Raw genomic sequence first — 25,703 nt, forward strand, 5'->3', positions numbered from 1 at the left:
TTGCTATGGCAACGTGCGGCCGAGTCAGGCAGGAGTGAGTCGTTATCAGAATACTGATTTGGGTTTGACAGGGGGCTTGTCTATTTGGCGCATACTTAATTTTTGTGTTCTTTCTAATCTGGAAGAATTTATCGCAAAACAGCGATGTGAGCTTAATGAGTCGGAAACTCATTAGTTGGGGAGCTGGTAGTGCCGTCGTCTTTTGTTTATCGCTGGGTTTATTTTCTCGAATCGCAATGGGCATTTTGGCAGTTATGGAAGAACAACTAAATAAAAAAATCAATAAAAAAAATCACATTTAGTCATTTAAATTTATAAGTTACTTTCTAATTTCGATTTAAGTTAATATATATATATTTTTTGAAATATATTTAAAATAAACTGACAGAAAAAGCATTTGCCCTTCAAACTTATTTTATTGATGTACTCAATTGTTTGTGTTTGTGTGTGTGTGCGTGTGTGTGTGCGGGGGGGGGGGGGGGGGGGGGGATTGGGACTGAATACCAAAATATTAACAAAACAAAATATGTACATCCTCTTTAAAGACCAAAGTTCCAACAAAAGAAAACAACTCAACCCAAATCAAGTTAGACTTCACAACTTCAATGAATATCCTCACGATCAAAACAAACTCGACAGGCACCAACACAAATGGGAGGAAACTCGAAGCAAGAATAACAAAGATATTCATAATGCATATATCACACGCTGTTGTCTATTAGTTTGTCATCAACTGCTAACATCCAATCAATGACAACTACGTCGTTCTCACCGCTCAAGTGGACAAAGCCATTTTACACTGACGATATATGCATCACGCAATAGTACATATTCGTAGATAAGTGAATATGAATCAACAAAAAGATAATCAGAGTTCCAAAGTGTGGTTTGTAAGACAATTTTTACACATATCTAGAAGGGTTATATAGAAAACAAAATCAAAATCTATGATAGATTTTTTTTTCCCCCACTTTTTTGTTTTTTTTGACAAGACTATTTTACAGAACAAACCAATGACCAATTAAATGTACCGTAAACACCTCATCTGGCAAACTAAGGAAGGATTTCCACTTGGGGCATCCCAAAAATGTAAAGTATCAAACTCAAAGCACAAGCTGGCCAAATAGCCCCTCCAAAATCTTATTTACATACTTAACTTAGCTTTCTTTTCCTCTTTCAATATTTAAAAAAAAAAAAAAAAAAAGCCTTTTTGAATCACGAGTGCGACTGGACCTGGTCCGCCACACTACGCCGGCCTGGAAGACCTGATCCGAGTGCGCTTGGCAATCAGACGGCGTCGCAAATCGCTGGCGAAAGGCTCAACTACAAAGACGGCAAACGGCGAGCGTTTATGCCGTAAATCTCTCCTGCTGCAAACTTTCTCATAAAGTTTCAAAGCATCATAAGATGTCATATGAAGATATTTTGCAAAGACAAAATATTTTTTTGATCATCATTTATCTTCCAGGTCCTGTAAAAAGTTTCTCCAAATTTCTCTTTATAAAAATAGACGCTTTTTAAACCCACATCAAAGAGGTTCGGAGCTCTTTGGCAAGGTACTTGCTTTTAAGAATTTTTTTGTCTTTTCATCCATTAGACAGTAAGCGCAGACAAAACAGAGAACATTGAAAAGTTAGACAAGCAAAAGAAAAAAAAAAAACGTTTGGAAAAATTAGCTGTAGCGAAACGAGAACTGAACCAAGCGAAACGAAAACAGAATCACAACAATACGGAACGACGAGAGCACAAAACAAAAGTGCTCACGGAAAAGAAAGTGATGTGACGGGCGCGACCGTGCGCGGCGCTTACGCTTTGTGGGTCTTATTTGTCTTGAACGACACCTGCAGCACGCGGTCGCCCAGGCGGTAGCCGTTCAAGCTGCCGATGGCCACGGCCGCCTCGTCGTAGTTGGTCATTGTGACAAAGCCGAAGCCTTTGCACTTGTTTGTGTTGAAGTCGCGAATGACCTTGACGTTGGTGACGGCCCCGAAGGGCCCAAACATTTGCCACAGGATGCTCTCGTCGGCGTCGGGAGCCAGGTTGTACACGAAGATGCACCAGCCGCTGCTGTGACCCGGGATGTTGATGCCCGCCAGGCTGGTCACCCCGTCGATGGCCATGGTCGAGAACCTGCTGTGACAAAACACAAACGCTGCTCAACTCAACCCAAAGAAGAAGAGAAAAAAAAAAAGGTGGACATGCGCTGTGATGCCACGCAGACTTTATGTTGTATGGCTCTCACACTAAAAATTCAAAGGAAATATTGATAAACACAGTTTTACAGTTTGAAGGAAACCGAAATTCAAAAGCGCTCAGAAAATATGGGGGCAACTTTCAGGCGGTGTCGCGCGAGATGACTTGCTCCACTTGTGCGAAAAATCCAGCGTGACAGGTGCGCGCATCGCCGTCAAGGCGAGAACTTGTTCGGAAGGACGGGTCGGAAAGGGTGGGAGTGGGGAGAAGGGGGCCTGTTCTATTGTCGGTGCCCTCGGCCACCGGCGCATCCTGAAAGAGGTCTGATGCAAGAGACATGAAAAGGCAATGGGGCCGTCCATAAAAGATCAAGGTGAGCTAGCCCAGTACGCGTACAGTGTATGCGGGGCCGGCCGGCCGGCGCAACGCTCTGCAATAGTGGCCCAGAAAAGCGCAAAGCCGGCCAGTACTGACATGTTGGGACACGATGCGCCGTGCTCAAAAGCCACGAGACATTTTGCTCATAGCCTCGCAGCGCCCGGAGCAATATTCATGAGTCCATTTCATGGCTATCATTGCTTCGTGACTCTAAGTACATAATGTCAAACGATGCTATTTTGAAGTGAATGTTTTACGGTTTGTGAATTTGGTGCTAGTTCTACTCTTGGTGTTTATAGTTTAGTTTTCTCGCAAACTGTAATGCTGCAGGCCAAACTCACTTTTTTTTTTTTTTTTAATACGTCACTCTTATGAAATAGTTCAACCACATTTTTGTTGGAAGCCAAATTGACCCTTTTTAGGGGGTCCACGATTTGTCATTTTCAGTGACCTGCTTACACAGGTTAATGTTGTGCATCATTACTCAGAGGTCCAGAACAGAACTAGATTTTCAGGGGCTCGGAAAATGAACAGAAAACTAAATAGAAGAGTAAAAAGCCACAAACCTTTTCACGCCATAGGCCATATTGAGCAGGTTGTCCAGCCTGAAAACATAAGATGAGCAGAGATGAGCGCATCACCATCCATCCATCCATCCATCCATCCATCCATCCATCCATCCATCCATCCATCCATCCATCCATCCATCCATCCATCCATCCAGACTTCATTTAATAACAAATTTAACTGAAAATTGTGAAAGTCCAGAATTAATGGAAAATGGGAAGCAAATATGCGTTTGAGGAGAAACAAAATACGGTGAATGTTAAGCAGCATCCGAAATTCCAAGCAGGTTAGGTGCTTCCGTCTGACCCAGCAACAGATTCACTTTTTTGTTGGTTTGCTCAAGCGCAGATAAATGCTACTTAACACTAACGTCAGCTTTTCTGCAGTGAATGCTAAAATGCACACGCGGTACTTCACGTTCCTCATGGTATGCTTAAAAGCATTTCCATCATTTTAATGTGTCCCCTTAACATTTCTGGTACATTTCGTCGTCATTCTAGCACTAACGGTAAAAGCAAAAACCACTGTTAAATTGCGTTTTTCTGCATGTTAGTAGTGCTGAAAAATCAGTTTGACTCGTCAAATGATGGTGATGGGTTGCGTACGTGAATGAGATGACACCCAGTGACTGACTGAGGAAATGAATGATTGTTATTTGAAATGTATTTGGCTGTGCCCCTTTTACCTGAAGCGTTGTGCCTGCTGTGCGAGTGGTCCCGGGTACCTTCGATTGGGCGAGTGGTACAGCTGCGACAACAGCGCCTGGTTGCTCTTCTGGCTGGGGTTGTTGGCAAACTTGACCGTGATGGGCTCGGCGGCACCGGGCGGTTTCTGACAGTGAAGGCCCTTGATGGCCTCCTCGGCCTCCACCCGCCGGTCAAAGCGGATGAAGCCGACACCTCTGGAAAGACCTGTGGCACAACACATTGGTCATTGATGACGCAAAAAAATAAATAAAAAGCACATGAACCCTACTTAACATTGTTATGGTTAGTTTACAGTGATTTTAAGAAAAATATCACAGACTTCTTGTTATTAAGCCTGGGTCCATTTGGTCTACTTCTTGACTACACAGGAGCCTTGCAGCATTTTGAAACCAAGGAAAATAGTTTGGCAAAATACATTTGAGTAAGTACGTTAAAAAATAAAAATAAAAAGACAGTTGTATACCGCCAGGAAGCAGATTTTCCTCATGGCTCTTGGATCTTTGAAATTGAGTTTTGGAAAATGGCGCACGTTCATTTGGATGGCCTCGGTTATTCTTTTTGATACAACTGCAAGCGAATTCGTCAGGACGGAACATATGCAATATTTGTGGCTAAGGGAATCCCGGATTTGGCAAACGTCCTGATGTTTATTCGAGTGGGGCGTCGTCCACACGGCAGTCGCTCTAAAAATGCATTTCGTTTCTCTCCGCGGCGCATGACTCGCTCCAGTGGCACTGACGCACCCGAGTCCCGCTACTTTACACCCATTTCATATTCTACCCACTCCATGCATATTTATGAACATGTCGGGTGGAAAATTGCATTTTGGTATCTCGCACCGATACACCCGTGATGCATTTTGCAGGGCCCCGCTGTGTCATTTGGTTCCGTCTCTTCGGGGGGACAAAACGATAAAAGGGAAATGGTTTTGAGAAAACCCCATTAAAGCTGATGCGAGTATGCAGGCAACTCATACGCCTACTTGTGGAATTAACGGCGCCTATTCTGCGCTGTCCAAACGCCCGTCGTCTTCTTAAGTCATCATGTAGCGAGCGCTCAGCTTGATAGCAAGCAGCAGCATGATGGAAGAATTCCAGGAGCTCAGAGGAAATGAAAATAAAAAAGAGGAGCCGCCATCGCATCCGACTCACCGGTCACCTGGTCCACCAGAATGCGTGAGGTGATGATGCGGCCATACTGCGAGAAGAGCTGCTCCAGTTCCGCCTGAGTCATGGTCTTCGGCAAGCCGCTGACGTACAAATTTGCATCTCGGATGGAAGCGGAGCTCGGACGTGCGTAGGACACCTAAGGGGTAGACAGACAGCCTTGAGCGCTAGTGCATCTTATTTTGTAAGATCCCCTAAAAGGTCATCGTAAATCAACAAAGGCCAATAAGTGCAGCTAGGGAAAATCATCCCAGCTCCGTTCATATGCTTCTAAAGCCATGTTGTCTCTTTTTACTCTACTCTTTGGACCGGTTCCATGAGAAGTTAAAACGAGAACGTTTGGAAACCGCAATTTTGAAACTGAAGGTCATGGCGCACCGTGGGCTCTGCGACATCACTTTTAGTCACCGGCAGGTGGCGGTACAAAAAAAAAGGGCCGGTGGGTTTTTCTGCTTCATTCTTATATAATATTGATTCGAATGGTAAGTTCTGGCAAGTGGGAAGCGCATCGAACATATGACAGCAAAGACAATGTTTGATTTTACTTCCACTTTAAGGCTAAGATATGTTTGTGGTATTTTTACAGCGTAACCTAAACAGGCAGAAATATTTTTGGGCGGACAAGCCTTTTGCATCCATGCCCAGTGTGCATAATTAATCATTTGGCAACAGAATGCATTTATGTATCCAGCTATGAAATAAAACCGTACATTTGCTTGCTTGAAATGAATTGCTTTCATAGCTCCTTCTGCGTGCGTTGGTAAGATATGTCAAGGTGGTCTTCAGTGAGAGCCCCCACCCTCACTTTCAGGCACTGCAGCTTTGTCATAGCCGCTTTTGCTCCATCCTACTCTCCCTTATTCTTTCCTCCCAGGCAGCATATGGAAAGCGCGACGGTTACGCTGCCGCCACACTTGCCGTCTGATGAATGCTAATGGCCGCCATCTCCCTTTTAATGCATACTGCCGCTTGTACAGCACATGAAACCATAGAAACTGTTCTGCTCCGCTCATGTGCCAGGATTAACAATATGCTCTCTTCCTAGGGAGCCTGTTTTTTTTTTCCCTCCAATCTCGTTATGCCACTGCTCCACTCCTCAACGCTAACTAGATTTTGGAGACATCTTACCTTGATGGTCTTGGTCTGAAGTCTCAGGCCATTCAAGGTGTTGATGGCTTTTTCCGCATCCTTAGGTTCCACGTAGTTGACAAATCCATAGCCGAGGCTCTGCCCTGCAAGCGGCAAATCACACTTGCTTGTTCACCGTACATTTGTACAGTAAAAAAAAATAAAATACATGTCATATTGTGAGCATTTCAAATTTACAAACGGCTGCTCCCCAACTGTCACCTTAATTCACGATTTAACGTGACGAGATTTAACACTGACTCGAGTCAATACAGTCCAAGTCAAAACATGCTTATGCAATCCTTAACTCAAACAGATTTGGACATTCAAGTTCATCAATAGGTAGGTTTGTGAAATTCAGGTTTTTAACACAACTGTAACTACCCGAAAGCTTTTTGCCGTGAAATTTTAGGATGAAGACAAATTTCACGACCAATTCACCTACTCTAAACTTTTTAATGTTCATGACTTTTTTTTTTTTTTTTTTTTTTTAACACTGTATGGCTTTCTGTGACGTTCTCAGTCTCAAGGTCTGTTGCAACCTGCGGATGACAGCCGAAGCACAACGGCCACTTCCCTCTGAGAAGACACCATTTGAAGCCTCGCAATGGTGAGCTTCCCGAGTCATCAGCAGGTTGCAACAGAGACACTTGCAAGAGTACACAAAAGGCTCGCAAGTCCTCAGAAATTCACAGAAATCAAACGCCTGTAGTGAATTTTACCGTTTGACCTCCAAACGTTTACACGAGGTCAAGTCAAGTTGACGTGTAAATGGTTCGAGTGCATAAGCGGTTCAGGGAGTCGCTTGGAAAACTCCCAGGTCGAAATGAGCTTACCTGTTATTTTGTCTCGGACAAGCTTGCAGGACTCTATCTCTCCAATGCTCCCGAACAAGCTCTTGAGCTCGTCCTGGGCCATGTTCTGAGGCAGGTAGTTGACGATCAGGTTGGTCTTGCTATCCTCCAAGCTACCCTGCTCCACGGGCGAGGAACAGTTGTTGGAGATGCTCGACGGCCCGTTGCTATTGTTGCACGTGGGCCCGTTGGACAGCTGCGTTTCCATGGCTGCTATCACCTGCTAAAAACGGGCCAGAGGAAAAGAGTCATGGAAAAGGACAGATTCCATCATTCATAGATCCATGACGTCAAGCAGGTGAAGCTACACCGCTAACGCGACATCCGCACAATCGGCGATAAGCAGGAAAGGTTGCGAGAAGCGCTAACATGAGGCCAGAACAACAAAGGAGCGGCACACACCCCGGTCCAAGGCTCGGACGCCCACGAGCCACTTCTAAGCAGAGAGGCCACATCGCACAGTCTGACTGCCATGTTAGCGTCGAGATGACTTCTGAAACGTTGACACAAAATCATGTTAGAGCAAAGGCGACATTCCACGGCCAACGCGCGCCAACACCCGACCAGGCACCATCATTTTGACAACCAAAATAAATAAATAACATATCTCGGACAATAAGCGGCATCCAAGCGTTGGCGGCCAGCCGCACAGTTCTGACACGCAGCTTATAAGCAAGAAGAGGAAGCAGGGAAGGTCCCCCAACAGTCAGTAGTCACTCCCACGGAAAAGAAAAATATATGCCTGAGACAATTGTCTGCTCTGTTTCTGTGTCGGGCTTGCTAAACAAGCAGTTGTTTAGCATTAGCATGCTAATTTGCATTGGTAGATGCACCATTGTGACACCAGCTACACTTGAGGAATCAGTTTGATATTATCAAGAGAATTCAAATTTCTGTTGAAGAAATATGACCAATTTAATAGGCCTCGATCAATATGGATTTCTTGAGTCTAATTCCAATATTTGGCAGAATAATTAAATAACTGTTTTTGGTCCCTTAAGGCTTACAACAACAAATTATAGTCAGAACCTTAATTATTTGCCGAAAATGGATCAGCGAATACTAAAACATCCGTTTCATCTGCATTACTCAGGCCCAGTAAGATTGTAAAAAGGGGCTCGTGGCCATTTGATCTGTCGGGCGCTATTCCCCCCCCCCCCAAGATTTATCTAATCAAATTTGGACATTGTGGTCGACAAAAGTGGCAGGCAAAAGCACATATTGTCGCTTCAATCTGTGGCTGGTGCATATTCCACCTTTCATTCTCAGCGCAAAAGCACAAACACTGGCCAGCGTCCCGCTTGCAGGCACAAATATTTCATTAGATAAACACTTGGATGGGAAATCTTGGCGAGACGTAACACCGCCAGGCACTGACTGTGTGCCAGCCAGCCAGACAGACGTTTGACGGAGGAGAGATACACTGTCAAGTGCAAGCAATTAGCGGAATCAAATTTTAGGAATGGCCTGGAAATGGGAGAAAAGGGTGCTCGGGTAAATGTTTCTTCTTCTATCCCTTACTGTACATAGTGTCCCCCCCACACACACACACTATAACTCCAGTACTAATAGTCCTGCTCCTGTTTGTAAACATTTAAGCTCCATAACGGAGCGTTTGTGACTAAGCGGCGAACTCGTTAAAGCGCGACCTCAAGGCAAACTGTGAGCTCAGCGTGCGCTGATGCGACCCAGCACTTGAAGCGAGGGAGGCACGAATCCTCCGCCGAGGACACGATTGACCGAGTGTGCGTGACGAGCTGCCGCACGGCATGTCCGTCCTTGGGAAAAAGAAAAAAAAAAAAAAGAGGGGGCGGGGGCGGGGGGGTAAAAAAAACCCACAAGTGATGATTCAAAATATCTTCACAGTGGAGGGACATGCAACACCCGCGGCAATTGGCTCGACTTGACTTTTCTTGTGACATTGCGACTTACTTCAGAAAAGGGAATTTTATGAGACCAAACCAGGACTTGACAAAAACGTCTTGGGCTTTTAAGGCTCTTGTGTTTATCATTTGCAAAACAAAGCCCTCTAAACTTCAAATGGGAATTGAACCAAACATTTCCAGCAAACCTTCCTTGAAACATTGTGACCTTAGTCTCAAAAATCAAGCGCACCTAAATGACTGTCCTTTCTACAACACATAAACACAGCTCTGTCCAAACAGGAAAGTAGTACACTTTATAAGGCACACCTTGACTGAGACAAGCTTCGTATTGTGAGAGAGAGCCAAGTTAAGCCTGGGTTGTTACGGAGAGTTTTGGCCGCATGTGCCTACACACTGAAGATGCACATGGAAATCAATTCATGCCATATCTATAAAAGCAAAGGTCTAGGAGTTTGAAATGATATTCAAATGTTGTCCAATATCTATCTCTATATCTATCCATTGGGGGCATACATTGGTGAGGAGTGCTGTTTAGACAAACCGACATAGGTTATAGAGCAGGAATGTCCAACACTGGTCCTCAAGGGCCACCGTTCTTCCTGCTCCAACACCTGATTCAAATCATCAGCCCATCCTAGCAAGCTCTGAACAAGCTGATTTATTGCAGTGTGTTGCAGCAAGGAGACATGAAGATCAGGCCCTTGGGGACAGCGTTTAGACACCATTGGATAGAGTAGCCATGTAGCTTTCTATGCAATCTTTTAAAAGGGCCATTTTAATCCAATGACAGATCCAGTCACCCTTAATGAATTAAGCACACTTTGTCCCACTTAATCAGAATTGCCTTGGTGCCTCGTACACACTCACTGCACATTAGATCCATCCATCCATCCATCCTCAAGGATGTCACGTGGTTGCCTTACAATAATAAAGTCGCCTCATTTACAGTACCAGTAGACAAATACATTAAAACAATGACTCCTCCCAATGTTCCACTTAAATGCAGAGAAACGCCTGGAACAATCAACACAGAGACCAGCTACTTTACCTACGATTTTATTTTTAAAACAAGTTTGATTCAAACATAATGATGAAAGGCTCCATAATGTACATTTTATACATTTTGCTAAAAAGCCGAACGGCTACAACAGTTCACAAGATTTCGAAGCACCAAGCTTAATTGCGCTGCAGCGCAACACCTGCGAGCTGCTCACACGCATGCGCTAATTTATTTAAAAAAAGCAAGTCACGTTTAAATTCACCTTGAATTTATTATCATTTTATTCGACAAGCGTGCAATGGGCACACTTTGGAAGGAGAAATGTATGTCATGTGTTAAAACGACAACAAAATGAATTTTCAGCTAGGGTGTGCATTTTTTCCTCTTTTCAAAACCTACACGCACACTCGCGGGAGCCGACCATCTACAGTATTTTTTTCCTCTAGAAACTTCCAATGAAGAGAGCGGTGCGGACTACTGAAATAATATGTAATATACTGAAATATCGAGAATATCAAAAGTATGCATGGAGCACAACGAGCCAGTGGGGGACACCGGTAACGAGGAAGCTTCCTCCCCATTAGCTAACAACGAGGCTAACAATTCGCTCGCAATACTGCTCCGCTAAAACTTTCCACGAAGTTCGGCCGTATCTGAAACATTTTTTTGAGGGGGCGAGCACTAATTCGACACTAGCACGCAATGGCGTCTTACCGTTAAGTGTTGAAGCGACGGGGCTTGTTAAATGTCTGTTCTCACGAAACTTTGCGGTCTTCGTGAGGGCGAATAGGGGGCGGTGGTGTGGTCCCAGCCGGCATAAGTAAACTAATCGGGGCCTCGGCCAATCAGAAAGGGCGCAGCGTTGACCCGGAAATGGTATTATGACTTGATGGTGTGCGCAGGTGTACTCGATAAATCCAAAGGACGTTACACAATGAAAAAATGTATCAAACAATTCAATAAATACAAATTAGACCATCACAGCTCACTAGTACCGAGGGGGAATTGAATTACTTATTCCCTTTAAAGGGGGCAATCAATTAGACAGGCAGGTTGTATTGGCATTGACGCGTGAAATATATTGCACCCAAGGGGATATTTATGATAAAATAAAAAGTTCCACGGACCGTGTCCCGCATTTGGGGGAGAGAAAGACAAAAGCCAATACCACCAATAAACTGTCTTCGCTGCTGTGAAGGCTACGTTATAGAGCTCATTCATGCATTCTTAAGCAATACATACACCCATCCATCTCTGGTCTGACCCGTCGGATCGAGGGACCTTGAACGCGTCACGCGGCGTTCACATGCAACCAGAGATGGTCCGCCGTTCAAAGACAGCCACAAGACAACGTGCAAAGAACATCATCTTACCGTTGTTATAAATGAAAGTTACGGACGTCCAAGTAGCCAATGGTATATATAAAATATAAATATTTTAAAGTTCAAACATAAAAAGAAACACAAACGACATAAAATGAGAATGGGGAAATAAAATATTTATTAAATCAAAACACACAAATGACTTCCTTGCAGGAACAAAATGAGAAGGGGTCGGAAGGGAAAAGGGAAGGTGGGGCACAGAAATAAAAAGGAATCAAATAAGTAAAAAAAAAAAAAAAAAAAAAAGGAGAAGCCCCTGGCTCGTGCCTGTCTCGCGCTTTTACAGGTGGGCCACACAAACAGGCGACATTTCTGAGTGCCAAGCGGCGCACGGAGGAGCTCGTCTTTAAAAGGAACATAGTGCTGCCGGCGAATATATACAGCCGTATCACGGCGCGCTCTCTCTCTCTCTCTCTTTCTCGCCCGCCACCCTCCCTCCCTTTTCAACATACACATACACTGGACGCGGAAGTATACTCTCCATCCTTCCAACCAGACGCACGCACGCGCTTTCCGCGATTGGCTCCGAGCCGCCAAAAGGCGCCATTGGTCGGCGCTGCTGTCACTCATCAACCTTCGCTGCCCTCCGAGGTGGGCGTTCATGGTGTTCTGTCACCCCCCCGCCCCTAAGCCCCAGATATGTTACAGGCCATAAAATGTGACCGCGAAAGTCAATATAAAATATGCAAAGTGATTTCCTTTTAGGGGGTGGGGCGTGAGTGCACAGAACCATGGTAAAGTAATTTTTTATGTAGTTTTTTTAAGGGGGGGGGGGGGGGGCGGGTTGCACACAACTATATTCATGCTTGCATCAGTTCAGCGAGCAACAGTACATATATATATTAGCATAACTTCACGTTTATATTATTTAAATTGTTTGGCTTTGACTAATATGTTTTGCGTTATGATTTACTAACAATGCCAATATTCGATTCATTTAAATGTCCTCATTTTGTTCAAATTTGATCTTGCTTAGTTTTCAAATTTTACTTACAGATTCAAAAAGATTATTGGTTGGCTATGAATGACAGCAGCATATTTTACGAGACCGCGGTTCAGGTTAGCGTCAATGTGCTTTGCTTTATTAAAAGATAAAAAAAAGTAAATAAAATGCATTTGGACAAATACAAAATATTTAAATAATATCAATTTGTTAATATAATTTAAAAATTACCATTGATTAATTAATCCAAACAAAAGTCAATCAGATTAAGCCTAATTAATTATTGACATGCAATAATTTCAAATGAATGTGTTCTGAAACAAAATCCACCCAAATCACTTTAGTGTACGTTTAAGAAAAGAGGCAGAAAAAAAGTGAGAATTTCCCCAAAAAGTTCACCTGCAGGGTTTCCGTCTTAATGACAGCGCAAGTTGACGTCCCACTGCCCTGAGAGTTAGTCATGCCCAAAATGTCAATTAGTTGATTAGCATTTAGCAGAAACCAAATTCTTTAAATTAATCTACAGCAGAAGCTTCTGTGTTTCCCGTGGCAACATGGACATTTGCTTTAAAGTTTGTCTAAAATCCAGAAAATTATACTGTAATCCAGAAAGAGAGGAAAAAAGCAGAGTTTGTTTTGATTTGTGTCATTGTCAGAAAGTGACATCCCAACTGCTAATAAAACTAAGCTTACCTTGGTCCACCATGTTCCTCACGACCGCCACCTGGATTGCACTAAAGAAACAAAAAGGCAAAAGCACGCCAAAAAAAGATACTCTCTCTCTCTCTGTTTTTCCCTCTCTGATTATTTATTAATTTTAAATAAGACTGGAGAAAAACATTCAAAATACAGCCTGGCATAATGTTTCCCTCATTTCCTCTTCCTGTTAGCAGCGTCATTAGCCTAGCCTTGCACGCCCGCTCGCCCCATTGGCTAACAGCCCGCAACATCATGACAGTGTCTGCATGGCACAATCATTTTGGTCTCAGTGCTCTCAAATCCAAGTTTTTTTCCCCCACCTTGCATTCACCTTTCTCTCTTTTTTTTTTTTTTTCAAATTCATATTATTGATACAATGACATTTGAGTGCTAGAATGCGACAAGTAAGACACATTTGACATAAGTACAAACAACAAACTAAAGCCTTGCACCTGTCGAGTGTGGAAACTGCTTCCTGTCCTGGAGTGGGCGGGGCCTGTTGGTTGAGGCCTTAAAGGCCCAGCTTTGCTAAAAACAATCAAAAAAAAAAAAACATTGAGTATTTTACGTAGATTTCTTTTTTTTTTTACATTGGAAAACCACCACATTGAACATTTCCAAAAACTAAATTAACAGAAACTTTGGAGTATAAAATGCTCAAATAGGAATAAGTTGTGCCTGTCTTGATTTGGCAGACAAACTAATAATCAAGAAAACAAATCCTTATTATTAAAATAACCTTTAAAAAAAAAAAAGACAAGAGCTTACGATTCAGACAAGTAACCATGCAGTTGTAGAATCATCTTTTGACACATCCCAAGGTGTTGCTGACCTTGCATGCCACAAACACATTAACTGTGATTTATATGCATTAGGCCAATCAAGAGTCAGAGCAAACGTGCCGGGCAGATGTTTTCCCTCACATCAACTCAAAGATTTCCTACTGAGCCAAGGGGAAATGTTTTTTTTTTTTCCTTTCATGCTCAGGTCAAACAAACAAGTAATGGCAACATTAACTATTCAGTGGTGACTGTTTGCAGAGAAAATGACATTCAATGGCTAATTAACTGCTCTGCATATACAATTGGATTCATCTCTCAGATGTTATTTTAATTTGGATCATGTTAAAATTTTGCAAGTTCATAAAAGTAGTTCAGATCTCCACATCTGTCAACAATAACATTGCTTTCTTCATTTTTGATCAAGGCATGTCATTTCTTTGGTTATAGACTTGGGAATGGGCGGGTACAGAAAGCCGGATCGATATCAGGTCGAGATCAGGAATCGGGCTGATACCAGCCTTATTTTAAGATATTGGGTACTTGTGGGGGCTTCCGATACCAGCTACCTAATACTTAAAAGCCACCTTCAATTCTGTAAATGCCTAGATTATTTCTCCAAATTAGGCTTAATCCTTACAGAATGTTTACAACTAAAAAATTCCCAGAATTTTGCAAGCCCTGCGGACATTTCCAAAAATCAACTGAAAAAAAATAGGACGTGTCAGATATTTTGGCAACCTTTACAATGGGCGAGCGATAAATTGCGCCGCGGTATGTTTAACGCCGCCTCACACAAAAGAACTTGACTAGACCGGCCGCAAATAAATACATACTGAAAAGTAGGGCGGAATGAGTCAGATGTTTTAGCAGCCACAATGGAAACTTTTCTGGTGTTGAGCTCAAAGCGTACAAAGCTTGACAGTTAGTTGCCCGTAACAACGTTGGAGAGGACAAGAGAAAATCGCTTTCTCAATTTTCCGCCTGGGAACCTTAACAAGAGACCTTGAGGATAATCCCCACCGGTCTTTTTTTTTCCGCCAGCCAATCATACTTGCTGCGTGCGATTACAGGGAGGACTCAATTAACATACACCCGACAGGGGGGACACTTCAATCACGGAGGCAAACATTGGCCAACATCGCTTTCGTGACCTGTAACCGATGGGGCGTCTTAGCTCCATTGATTGTGTTCAACGAGTTTAGGTCCTGTCTGGATTCGTCTGAATCTCCAAAATGGCTTCCACATTTTTAAGACGAGTTCTCTCCTGATTACAAAACAATGAGATTTAAAATCTGCCTTTGTTGTCAAAATTCAAAACACAATTATTTTCACTTTACAGAGACTTGAATTAATATTGGACAATTGGCTTTAAAGATGACCTTTACCAAGATTTGTGCTTTGGTATTTAAAGTGTAGCCATTGATTTAAATTTGATCAGAAATGCCATGTTTTCTCTGCAGAAAACAAAAAACGGAAGCCTGCTTTCCACTATTCCGCTACAGTCAAGTAGGTCAAGGCTACAAGCTTGACTGATTCCCCCCACTCGACTGTTCTTTCACCTGTTTGACACAAATTCACCGCAGACGCATGGCGCGGAAACTCGGAAGGTTTATTTGACTCTTCCTGCCCCTTCACATGGCTTCTGAAGAAATCTAATAACCGTATTTCCCATGAGAGAACAAATACGGAGACCTATCTAATACCTCCAATTCATCCCTTACCCTAACCTTTACTAAACAGTGACCCTCACACCTAACCCTACCCAAAGCGCCTTCAAATGGCACTTTCGAAGTCTCTCGAGAACAACACAGAAAAGAACCGCCTAATGTGAATGGACTGTGCCACTAGGAGGCGCAAGAGCCTACTCTCAGGTGAGTTCAATTCAAAAGGCAAAGCTAATTTTAGCGCGCGAGTCAGGTCTGTTTCATGGAGGTGTTTTCACACAATGTAACCTTTCTGACGTGTCGCCGCTAACTTATTTGCCAACTGGGAGAAAAAGAATGAGCTGGAACACGGTTAAAAAAAACAACAACTATTAATTATTTAACATTTGAGCAGCTAACCCCTAAAAGCTGCGTCTAGACACAACATTATTAGTCATGCGTGACTTGATGTATTAGATTTTATCGTAGCGATACTGTACTGCGCAAACATATCGTTCAACTTTTCTCTACCACAAAATTTGTTCAAAATCCCATTTGATATTTACATGTGGGTTTCCCACTATTTCACGATACTGTATAGCAGGGGTGTCAAACTCATTTTTGTCGCAGGCCGCATCGTAATCATAGTTTCCTTTGGAGGGCCATTATGACGTTTTATACACAACAAACTGATAACTAGTTTTGAAATCACAAACTAATCAAAACTCTTTTTTAAAAAGATGAATGGTAATAAAAAATTGTTAGCAATTTCTCTATTTTTCAAAAGTCAAGGCAATTTGTCATTTTAGTATTGACACAAAGTCCATGCAAAATTTGTCTTCGCGGGCCACATAAAATGAAGTGGCGGGCCGTATCTGGCCCCCGGGCCTTGGGTTTGACACCCACCTATGCTGTATAGTGTGTGGTTTGTGTAATGCTGCAGGTCGTGGCCTAGAACACTACTGCATGAAGTACACAATGAACATTTCAGCTGCTCAGGCTGCTGCACTGCGCAGGAACAGGCACTCTCCCTCCAGATGGCGGCAAGAAAGTCAATACCCACTCGTGTCGCAGTCACTAAAACAAGTGGCGCTCATCTCTCTGGCAAACAGACGCTCCCCAGAGAAGATGAAAAATCCCGTGCAGGATTGGGAAAAAAAAAAGGGTGGGATTTAAAAACCAAAAAAACCCCAGGATCAAATAAATTCTTCAGCTAGCTACGTAGTTAGTTTTTGTTTGTTTTTAGAGCTTTTATTTTTAGATCATTTTTTATTTTGTTTATATTAGATTTCGTATTAGTTTTAGTTATTTAATATATGGACAACTACAACACGAAACTAAATTCTCAAACAACTAGCCATTACAAAATAACTACATTTAAAATGAGCTAATATTAGTTGACAAAGATTTTTTTTTCTATAAACGTAAGATACAGTTTCAGATGGCTTTCCTTTTTTTAAAAGCATTTTTTTTTTCAATCTAAGTTTGGGTTACTTCATAAGTGTTTCTTTCGTTTCGTTTCGTTTATTTATTTCAAACATGTGAAAAAAAGAATAAGCTTATTGTACACAATAAAAGACATGACAAAATACATGCATATACACATACAGACGTACCTACATTCATACATATAACATATAGCCGCAAAAGAACATCTTTAACAGTAATATGAATAATGACTCATGTTGGCCGATCCCATGGTGCTGCCAGATAGTAATTTCCAAGGATGTTTGCTTTAAAGGAAAAAGAACAGGATTTGTTTTTCATACCCTGCGTGTTAAACATCAAACGGGGGCGCTTCCCTGTATCACTACTCGAGAATGTTAAAATGATCTTAAGGGTACATTCAGCATGACTGCATGAAAGAGTCAAGCTTAAATAATTTTTTTTTTAAACTCAAAATCTAAGCTAAACTCAATTGAACTTAAGCAGTGATTCATTTGCGTACAACTTAAAGGCTCACGCGTATCCCGAGCGGTATTCGTAGCACACTTTGAGAGTAATTGCCCTCCATGAATCAAATAAATAAAAAATAAATTCATTTTTTAAAAAAGTGGGCGTAATTGCAAAGGGGGTTGCGGCTGCAAATGACCGTCAATATGTCTACTCGCGGTGTTGATTGACAACAAAGCTAATTTGCAATAGTCAGAGCACCCCACCCTCTTTATCTCTCCGTCTCACTTCACCATCATGGTGGAGACGCCATGCACGCACACGCACACCCTCCTCTGGGAGGCCCGCTGATCTCTAGTGCACATCCTGAAGAATTAATGACTCCTAATGTAGCAGTTAATGCAGGAAAGGCGGAACATCCATCATAACTGACAATTTAATGGCGCTTTCACAGACGGGACGCTCACAACGCTTCGATATTCCTCTTTCGGCTTTTGCACACGCATGCCGGGTGAATACAGCCAGATGCCCCCCCTCCCTTATTTGTGGGTGCCTCAATGTTGTCCATTTAAGATACATATATATATATATATATATATATATATATATATATATATATATATATATGCCACATTTGATGGAGACTTGTGCAATTGGCAACAGCCAAAATACTGCGCAGAACCCTCAAGCTCCCAGGCCTCTGGTAGAGGACCCGAGCTTGGAGTGGGAGACCACCCGCGGAGGGTGAGAGGGGAATTTTTTTTATATAATTTGAGCGACCCTAACCCCGCCCCAAACATCAATGTCTTTATTCGATACAAATAACCTAAATTATGATGACATTTACCGTCAGGGAGATGCTAGCTTTGTTTAGCTGGCCAATGTCATTTTATATTATATGTTAGCATTTAGATAGCTGATTTTTTATTCAGTGCCATAGACCACTATAGATGCCAAATCTGAACTGGGAGTGGCCAGCATATAGCCCAAAAAAACCCTGCAATCTCCATTGAATCAATATTTGATGGCACTCCCAGCTCGACTGCAGAATTGACTTTGTGTATTCAAAGTGCTTGGACAAGCGTCGATTGCCGCCACGGGACCGAAGGAGGCCGTGCAACATCAATGCAATCTGCGCTAGCTAACTGTAATCATAATTAACAGGTTAAAAATGAAGGATTAGCAACGCCAACATGCTGCAATGTGGCACTCTGTAAACATGTGCCTGTGAATAATCGTTCAGCAGCGGGAGTCACATTCACAATTTCTCCTTGAACGACCGGCCGGGCTCTCGAGATGCATCTGTGAGTGCACGATCTCCAGCGTGTGGGAGGATCTTATCTAACCTTTCCTGCTTCATGAAAAATTCAGCATCCTGGCCACCAATCTCCTCCGTGTCAGGATGCTGCGTCCAATATAAGGCTTGCAGTGCCTGGAACAAAGGAGGAAATTGCTTTCACCCCCCCCAGCCCGTGATCAGTGGCATCACACTAGAGTGCGTTCTACACGCCTCTTGTTGAAAGCGAGCTTTGCTTTGGAAGACTTGTTTTGGCAGCTTAGCTTACGTGAGTGGCGAACCACTAAAACGATACTGCTAAGAAGATGTCCATCATGTGACACTGTTTTTCCTCGTATATTTGGGAATGTATGTACTTTTGTTTAATCTTTTTGTTGTTGCTAAGTACTTTGCCAACTTATTTTTCCAAACAGTTTTGTTTATTTTTGCTTTGACTGTTTTGGCAACCAAAACCACAACAACTTGACATTTTTCTAGATAACAGTAGCAATGTTTACTTCTGGCTTCCCTTCCTTTGCCTCCAGCTAACAATGTGATGCTAATGTGATGCAGTCCATAAGGTCTATGCAGTTTTCTTTTCTATTTTTTATCCTTGTCTTTGTTATTTTTATTTATTTGAATTATATATTTATTTATGGGTTACAAATTCAAACAATTATTTTAAAAAATATACAGTATATTGATTTATGTCATCTTGTTAATTATGAGTGTTTTTTCATTTTTTATTTGTGTATTTACAAGCTAACAGTTTTGGCTCATATCTATAATTAAAAAAAAATAAAAATAAATAAAAAAGAAGAAATCAACGCATTTGTTGGTAAAATTGCCAAGACTTACAATGTCCGTTTTAGAAAGCGCCACTGTTGACGATTAGAATATTATTTTTTAATAAATAAATAAATAAATAAGTAAATGCTCATTGAAGCAGCACTGAAGGACACGGAGAGATGTTCTTTTTGCCGGCGCTAAACATCTTCCAGATAACACCAAATTCATCACAGTCCCAATGTGATGCATTGACAAATTCATCATTTGGAATTGTCGGGAAAGTTATCACTGTTACTATATATCATATCTGTCATATCCATATGGCAACAAAAATCAAACTTTTGGTGGTGGAAATGAATGAGTTCATTTATCTCTCTCTAGCCTAAAAACGAATGGCGGGAAGAAAAAAAAAAATTACAACACCACAGGGGCATATTTATTTCATCTTAAGGGGGAGCTTTCAGGTCATTCTTCAGTCCTTCCCTGGTGACATTTTCCCAACTTGACATTTTGTGACATTTTCTCTTAAATATTGCTGCTATTCCTGCTGTGGAATTAAAAGCGTGTCTTGAAGGGACAGCGCCTTTAAAGGCGACACAGGGCTTACACATACCGCCGACCAAGCATGTGTCGCCAGGTATTATGAATAAATCGCTTTTAATCCGTAAAGAATGAGCCCAAATTCGATCGTGAGCGAATCTGCAGGAAGAGCCTAACTTCAACTGGCTTCAATTTCTATTCCTTTGAATATTTGACAGCAAGTCACAGATGAGTTCAGGAACTGATATCGTTATACGTCACGATACGGCAGAATCGGAACATAATGAAAATATTGTCGTTAAAAAGTGGCTTCTGAAAATCCCTCTGAGGACATAGCGATTGGTCGCAATGAAAACGTAAACTGGAGCGGTCTCGCTAATAGACTGAATAGTTTATTCGTCCGGAGAGGTGAATCCATCTTAAAGGATTGACCGAGCTATCCTGAAGGATTACGTCCGGGTCGAGAGGTCAGAGGTCGGTCGTATGCTCGGGCGGGGCTCGTTCTATATAGCATATATAAAGAAAATTAACCTCGGGGAATGTCAAAGATCGGCAAGTGTGACACAACATGGCGGAAAAAATGATTTTGCCTGTGTTGCTCTCAACAAACAAAATAAAGCACACACATTCAACCTTACACATACTACAGTGTAGAATATGAGGACGGCAACCTTAAGTGGACAAAAGTAATTTTAGTATAATGCAAAAAGATTAATAAGGTCAAGAAATGATCACATAAATATCCAATCATTATTTTGTGGATTTTAGTTTGAGGTAAATCATTTTTCTTCCTATTCTGTCACGTCTTAGCTTAGCGTATCGATACTGAGACAAAGACACCACACACTACACGTGACTGAACCAAAGTGAGGAATAATGATGAAGATAAAATGACTTCAATCTGAAATCCATAATGCTGAAAACTACGAAAATGTGAGAACAGGAGACAATTCCCCCAACACGCACACCTTTCCACTTTTAGCTGCAACAGGAAGATTTTCCGCGGAGACAAAATTATCCACTTATGCCTCATCATGACATAAGGCAGGAACGCAAGGTGTCGGATTGGATTCGCTTTTGCTGCAATGCATCAGAACCGCTCCCTGCTTCTCGGATAATCGAGATTCTACGGCCAAATGCACACCATGGCCAGCGAGAGCATATATCTTGGTTTCTGTAAAGATTTTGTCCCGATGGTTGGTATCATTGAGCAAATATTTCCCCTCCCTCGAGTTCTTCAGGTGGCAAACAAAATGAGAAACTTTTCCAGGGAAATTAGCCCAATCAACGCGAGCCTTCCGCTCGCCTCATCAAAGTAACGACAATTAATTAAACTGTTCGGTCATGGATGAAACGCCTTCAGTTCCAATGTCAGCAGACAAAAAGGAGGGTCAAGGAGGCGCATTTTAACCCGAGCCGCACTGTCGGGAAATGATTATACTAAAGGTGTTTCGCATATCGCCGCTCGTTTACACCGAGGTGAAGAGAAACACTCGATGAGCACTACGTTTTCACATACCTCTTGAAAGCCATCAACAGCGAGAGGTCAAAGGCCCGGGAATACGTGCCGGGATTGCGACCACTCTAAACAAGCACACTCAAAAATAAATGGAGAAGCTACGCTGTCAAATGCATTTGCGGGGGTTGGGCCGTGGTATCGAGGGATATTCCTTTTTTTTTTTTTGCCGTTGGATTTGTCATCTAATTACAAAATTGCAAATAAGTTGCATCAGTCCTTCCTGTCAAAGCTGGGAAAATCTCCAATATGATGAGCCAAGATTTTGTATGTATGGCTTATTCATGAAAAAAACAAGCCAAAACGTGACAAAATGGCAAAGTAGAACCAGGAGTTGAGATCTACACAACAATGCGTGTCCACCAATCTGACCGGCAAGTGTTTTTTTTTTTTTTTTTTCCTTCAATGCACCTGCTTCCTGTTCTTTGAAGACTCGGTCACGTCAGGCCGCGTCGCATCAAAACCAAGGAAGGATGAAATGCCAAAGATCTTCCTGTCCATGCCCGCTTCCCACGTGTCCCCTCAGGCTCAAGTGCACGGGCCAAGAGAACACACGTTAACCTTTTCAGGATTCTTTCATGGCGTCTTTTTTTTTTTCGAAATAAAAATGAGGGGAATCTGCTTCTATTGATTTTTGTCTGTTTCCGAGTAAGTTTGGAGAGCGTTCGCTACGTTGATGGATGAGCATCGTACCAATACAGTGGCGCCTTGTAATATGAGCTAACATACAACGGAAAATCCAATTGATGTGCTAATCGTTAGCATCAATACTCAACAAACAACCAGACAGAAAAAGAATGGGCACCTCTGTACTTTAAAAAGTGTGTCAAGGTTAAATATTATTAAAGTTTTTGAGAGAGGTGAAACTACAGTGCTCGGATTCATGTTCAGAATATAAATTAAACATGAAAACTGTTTATATCTCAGCGGGTAGCCATTTTGCCACTTGCCGTCGACTGAAAATGACATCACAGGTAACAACCAATCACAGCTCACCAATTTTCTGAAGCTAAACCATGATCACATTTTCAAAATGGTTGCCTCTGAGATGGATAAAAATTAGTGAATTATGCTGCTTAACAATCGCAATATTCATCATAATGCTGTGTTTAGACTAGTGGGGGCACATACAACATATTATTGGGTTGACTTATTTTATTAAAAAATACTACAGGATGAATCCAATCCCATTAATGAAACTTTTATTTTGAAGCCCTCGCTGGCTGACCTATGACGACGCACATTCATTCACGGCACTGATTTGCACTTTAATGACAACTTTGTCCTTCTCCCACATTGTCTCCTTTCATAGACGTTAACTTTAAGTGCAGAATTGCTAGCTTGTGACGCTACACTAAGTCTCCCTTTATGGTTGTTCATAAACATTGTCGGCAAATGCACATTATGATAGACATTTTAAAGGGTAACGATTCGGGGGAAAAAAAAAAGGCCATTGCGATGGGGAAACCCACAAGAAATAAGTCAGAATTTTAAGAGAACAAAGACACAATTTTAAAAGAATTAAGACCCAATATTCTGGATTACCTCTGTTGATGCGGGAACAAAGTTGTATGTTGTTTTATGAGACTTAAGTGACCATAAAGTGGTTAACAGCATGAAAATATTACGAGAATAACGTTGCCTTTGCTCAAATAAGACATATCGATTTTTCTGAGAATGACGGCTCCATTTCAAGATAATTAAATGACAAGCTGAAATTTGTAATTTTACAAAATAAAGGCGCAATTTTATAACCCTGAAGTTAGAATAATAAGAGACAAACGAGTCTTGCTCCTATCATGCTTCTAGTAAGAAAACACTGAAGTGGCAACTGCTCCCGAGAGTAAATTCACAATTTTACAAGAATTGAATGGCATTAGTGGGACAAATTAGTTTGAATATTCAAAGTGGTAATATTACAATGTGTCCTTTGTTGGTGTTCTGGAAAGCAAAAAAAAGTACATCTGTCCTCATTGCAGTGCGTAAAGCGTTTGTGATTGATGTGTTTTGCTCACTGAACTGGCAGCCGACATGCAAATAAATGCAGCGCGCTCATGTCTGAACGTTTGACGACGCCCCGGCATCAAAGGAGAAAGGGGGGGGGGGGGGGGGTGGCTCATTTAATCCTTTTAATAAATTATGGAATAAACGCTCATCGGAGACATTTTGAGAGAGAAAAAATATTTTGAAAATGCAGAAGAGGAACAGCCATCTGGCTGAATCGGCAGATTCTTTGTATTCGAATTCCAGATTGGAGGTTGATACAGTACAGGTTAGTTTTGGCTTCAGCTAATTTCGCAACAGTTTACGCCATAACAAAGCGCTTTACAGAATATAAGATATATTTGTCGTGAATGAATCATTTTCACACCAATTGAGGGGATTTTCTGCAGTACCCCCCCAAAAAAGGCCTAAAATAGTCATTTAATTTGGTGAAACATTCAAATAAAATACACAATCTAATATGACATACGTACACAATAAAGCCAGTGAGTTGTTTGAGCCAAATCAATTCACTTTTTTTTTTTAAATTCTCACTATTCTTTATTTATTCTTATTTTTGTGACTTTTATTTTGTGAAAATACTCAACTTCAAATTTTATCAAAATTTCCTGCCTGGAAATTGTCGACCTCATCCAATTATTGTGCACTGTATAGCCAAAGCAATTTTTTTTGTGTGTGTATTGGAAAAACGAGCACATGGCTTAGCCGTGTGTAGTCGTGATGGTACAAGAGCAGACCACACCTGCTTTTATTTGACCCACAGGAAACCTTTAACACCTGCTTTGACGCTTTCCGCGGAGCACCTTAACACTATTCAGAAAGGACGTTAGTGTCACGCCATCGGGGGCTCGGAAAACAAGCTGTTAAAAAGCACTCGGGACACCAACATTCCTAGCCTCAAGAGATACAAGCTACTTTGTCATTTCTGCTTTCCGAAAACTCAAAAACTCGGCATCCCTCGCAAACGGTATTTAAAATCCTCCATAGAGCAACCTTAAAATTTCTTAAAACTCCGGTTTGCAACTTTTCTGTGACAAAGGCCGCTGTTCCAATTTTTCACAAGCAGTTCCACAGTGATGGATGATGTTCAATTCTCACCTGCAGTTCGGTGCAAACCGCCCCACCCCCAGCCACCCGACCTCGGGTCACGGCCATTCGCCGGCTCGCTTGCCGCATAGCCCCAGTCCGCGATTAATGACAGATGGCCAGGCGAAGACCACGTCCTTGAGCCGCCAGGCTTATTGGCACCCGGCGCTAATTGTATCACATATAACGCAACTAAAGGCCTCATAAATCTGGGAGCAAACCAAATGCTTTATCCAAGCACCCCCGCCCATTTTTTTTTCTCCCTCTCGAGTGGCAAATTGCCATTTCTCTTGAAATATTGGCAACCTTTTAACACCCGCGTTGCATTAGCTTAATGAGCTTTTTGCGAAGAAATGGCGACGGGAAAAAGGGCTGTATAGGTCTGGCGGGTGATCTTTACGCTGATTGATAATAATCTGATCTGATGGGTGTGGGGTGCAAGAAGGTTTTAAAATCATGATGGGCAGAATCCAAAAAATTGAGATGCCTGGTAGTCAGTCACTAGGCAGGTGTTGCGAAAAATACAAATGAGTAATTTCATAAACACCGTGTGAAAATATTGGCAATTTTAAGAGATGTTAAATGCTTTGCTAAAATCTGCTAAAACTTTCATAAACATGACAGAAATTCAGATCTAAGGTTCATTCATTTGACCACCCCTCTGTACCTGTTCCTGCTGTTCCATTTGTTTCCAATCAAGGAAGACTTCCCTTGGCCTGATTCCTGTTGGTCTTCTCAGAGGGCGTGCGAACCGATGATGCGAGCACACGTGCGCCTCGGCTCCAGCAAAACTGCAAGCAGGCTTTGCGCTGTAAATACAGAAGATTACCTGAACACCGGAATAAAGACAACGGCCGCAGGAACGGGGGAAAAAAACAGATGAGGAAATCAATATGAGAAATGGTCTGAAGGGCCCCGCATTTCCTCACTGGTCATGAAAAGGTTATTTTACACCCAAAAGCATGTATTGATTGCACGCACTCGGCGAGGCGGAAGCGAATATCCACTGGGGGAATTGATGGGGGTATTTATTTTTTGCATTAGGATTAGGGTGGGCGGCGGGGACAATCAATGCTTGTTTAATGTAGCTGCAGGGACCGAGGCATGAATCACGGGGCTCCGGGGCGAGGACGCATTATTTGCTGTTGTCACTGGCGGGAGGGACAATTTTACAAATAGCTTGCAAGATATTACCTGATGAGGTTGACTAATTTGAAATGTAAAAAAAAAAATTCTTTGAAAAATAAATTTAACAAAGACCTTTAAAAAAA

General features: G+C 42.0%; 1 protein-coding gene across 11 annotated transcripts; it reads right to left on the bottom strand.

Annotated features, from left to right (window-relative positions):
• Positions 1-475: 475 nt before the first annotated feature.
• Positions 476-25,238, bottom strand: elavl2 (ELAV like neuron-specific RNA binding protein 2). Of its 11 annotated transcripts, XM_061285062.1 has the most exons (10): positions 25,100-25,238; positions 13,356-13,431; positions 12,898-12,938; positions 7,396-7,486; positions 6,976-7,216; positions 6,140-6,243; positions 4,997-5,150; positions 3,824-4,049; positions 3,138-3,176; positions 476-2,133 (listed from the first exon to the last, which is right to left on the bottom strand). In XM_061285062.1, the coding sequence occupies exons 4-10, from the start codon at positions 7,465-7,467 to the stop codon at positions 1,806-1,808; spliced, it is 1,164 nt and encodes a 387-aa protein (XP_061141046.1). In that variant the 5' UTR covers positions 7,468-7,486; positions 12,898-12,938; positions 13,356-13,431; positions 25,100-25,238; the 3' UTR covers positions 476-1,805. The 11 variants fall into 11 exon arrangements, with proteins under 11 accessions (XP_061141046.1, XP_061141073.1, XP_061141037.1 ...); XM_061285089.1 differs by having other exon boundaries at positions 6,976-7,213; positions 12,898-13,431; XM_061285053.1 differs by having other exon boundaries at positions 12,898-13,431.
• Between the last annotated feature and the right edge of the window lie 465 nt (positions 25,239-25,703).

Source organism: Syngnathus typhle, linkage group LG1 (genome assembly GCF_033458585.1).
Source record: "Syngnathus typhle isolate RoL2023-S1 ecotype Sweden linkage group LG1, RoL_Styp_1.0, whole genome shotgun sequence".
Lineage (NCBI taxonomy): Eukaryota > Metazoa > Chordata > Actinopteri > Syngnathiformes > Syngnathidae > Syngnathus > Syngnathus typhle.

What these genes read in the sequence shown, in the direction of transcription:
- elavl2 (XM_061285014.1), bottom strand. Translation starts at nt 7,509, where the DNA reads ATGATTTTGTGTCAACGTTTCAGAAGTCATCTCGACGCTAACATGGCA. An exon ending in CGTCCGAGCCTTGGACCGGG is followed by an intron (nt 7,217 to 7,395) that starts GTGTGTGCCGCT and finishes GCCCGTTTTTAG; the next exon opens with CAGGTGATAGCAGCCATGGA. An exon ending in ATGGCCTATGGCGTGAAAAG is followed by an intron (nt 2,134 to 3,137) that starts GTTTGTGGCTTT and finishes GTTTTGTCACAG; the next exon opens with CAGGTTCTCGACCATGGCCA.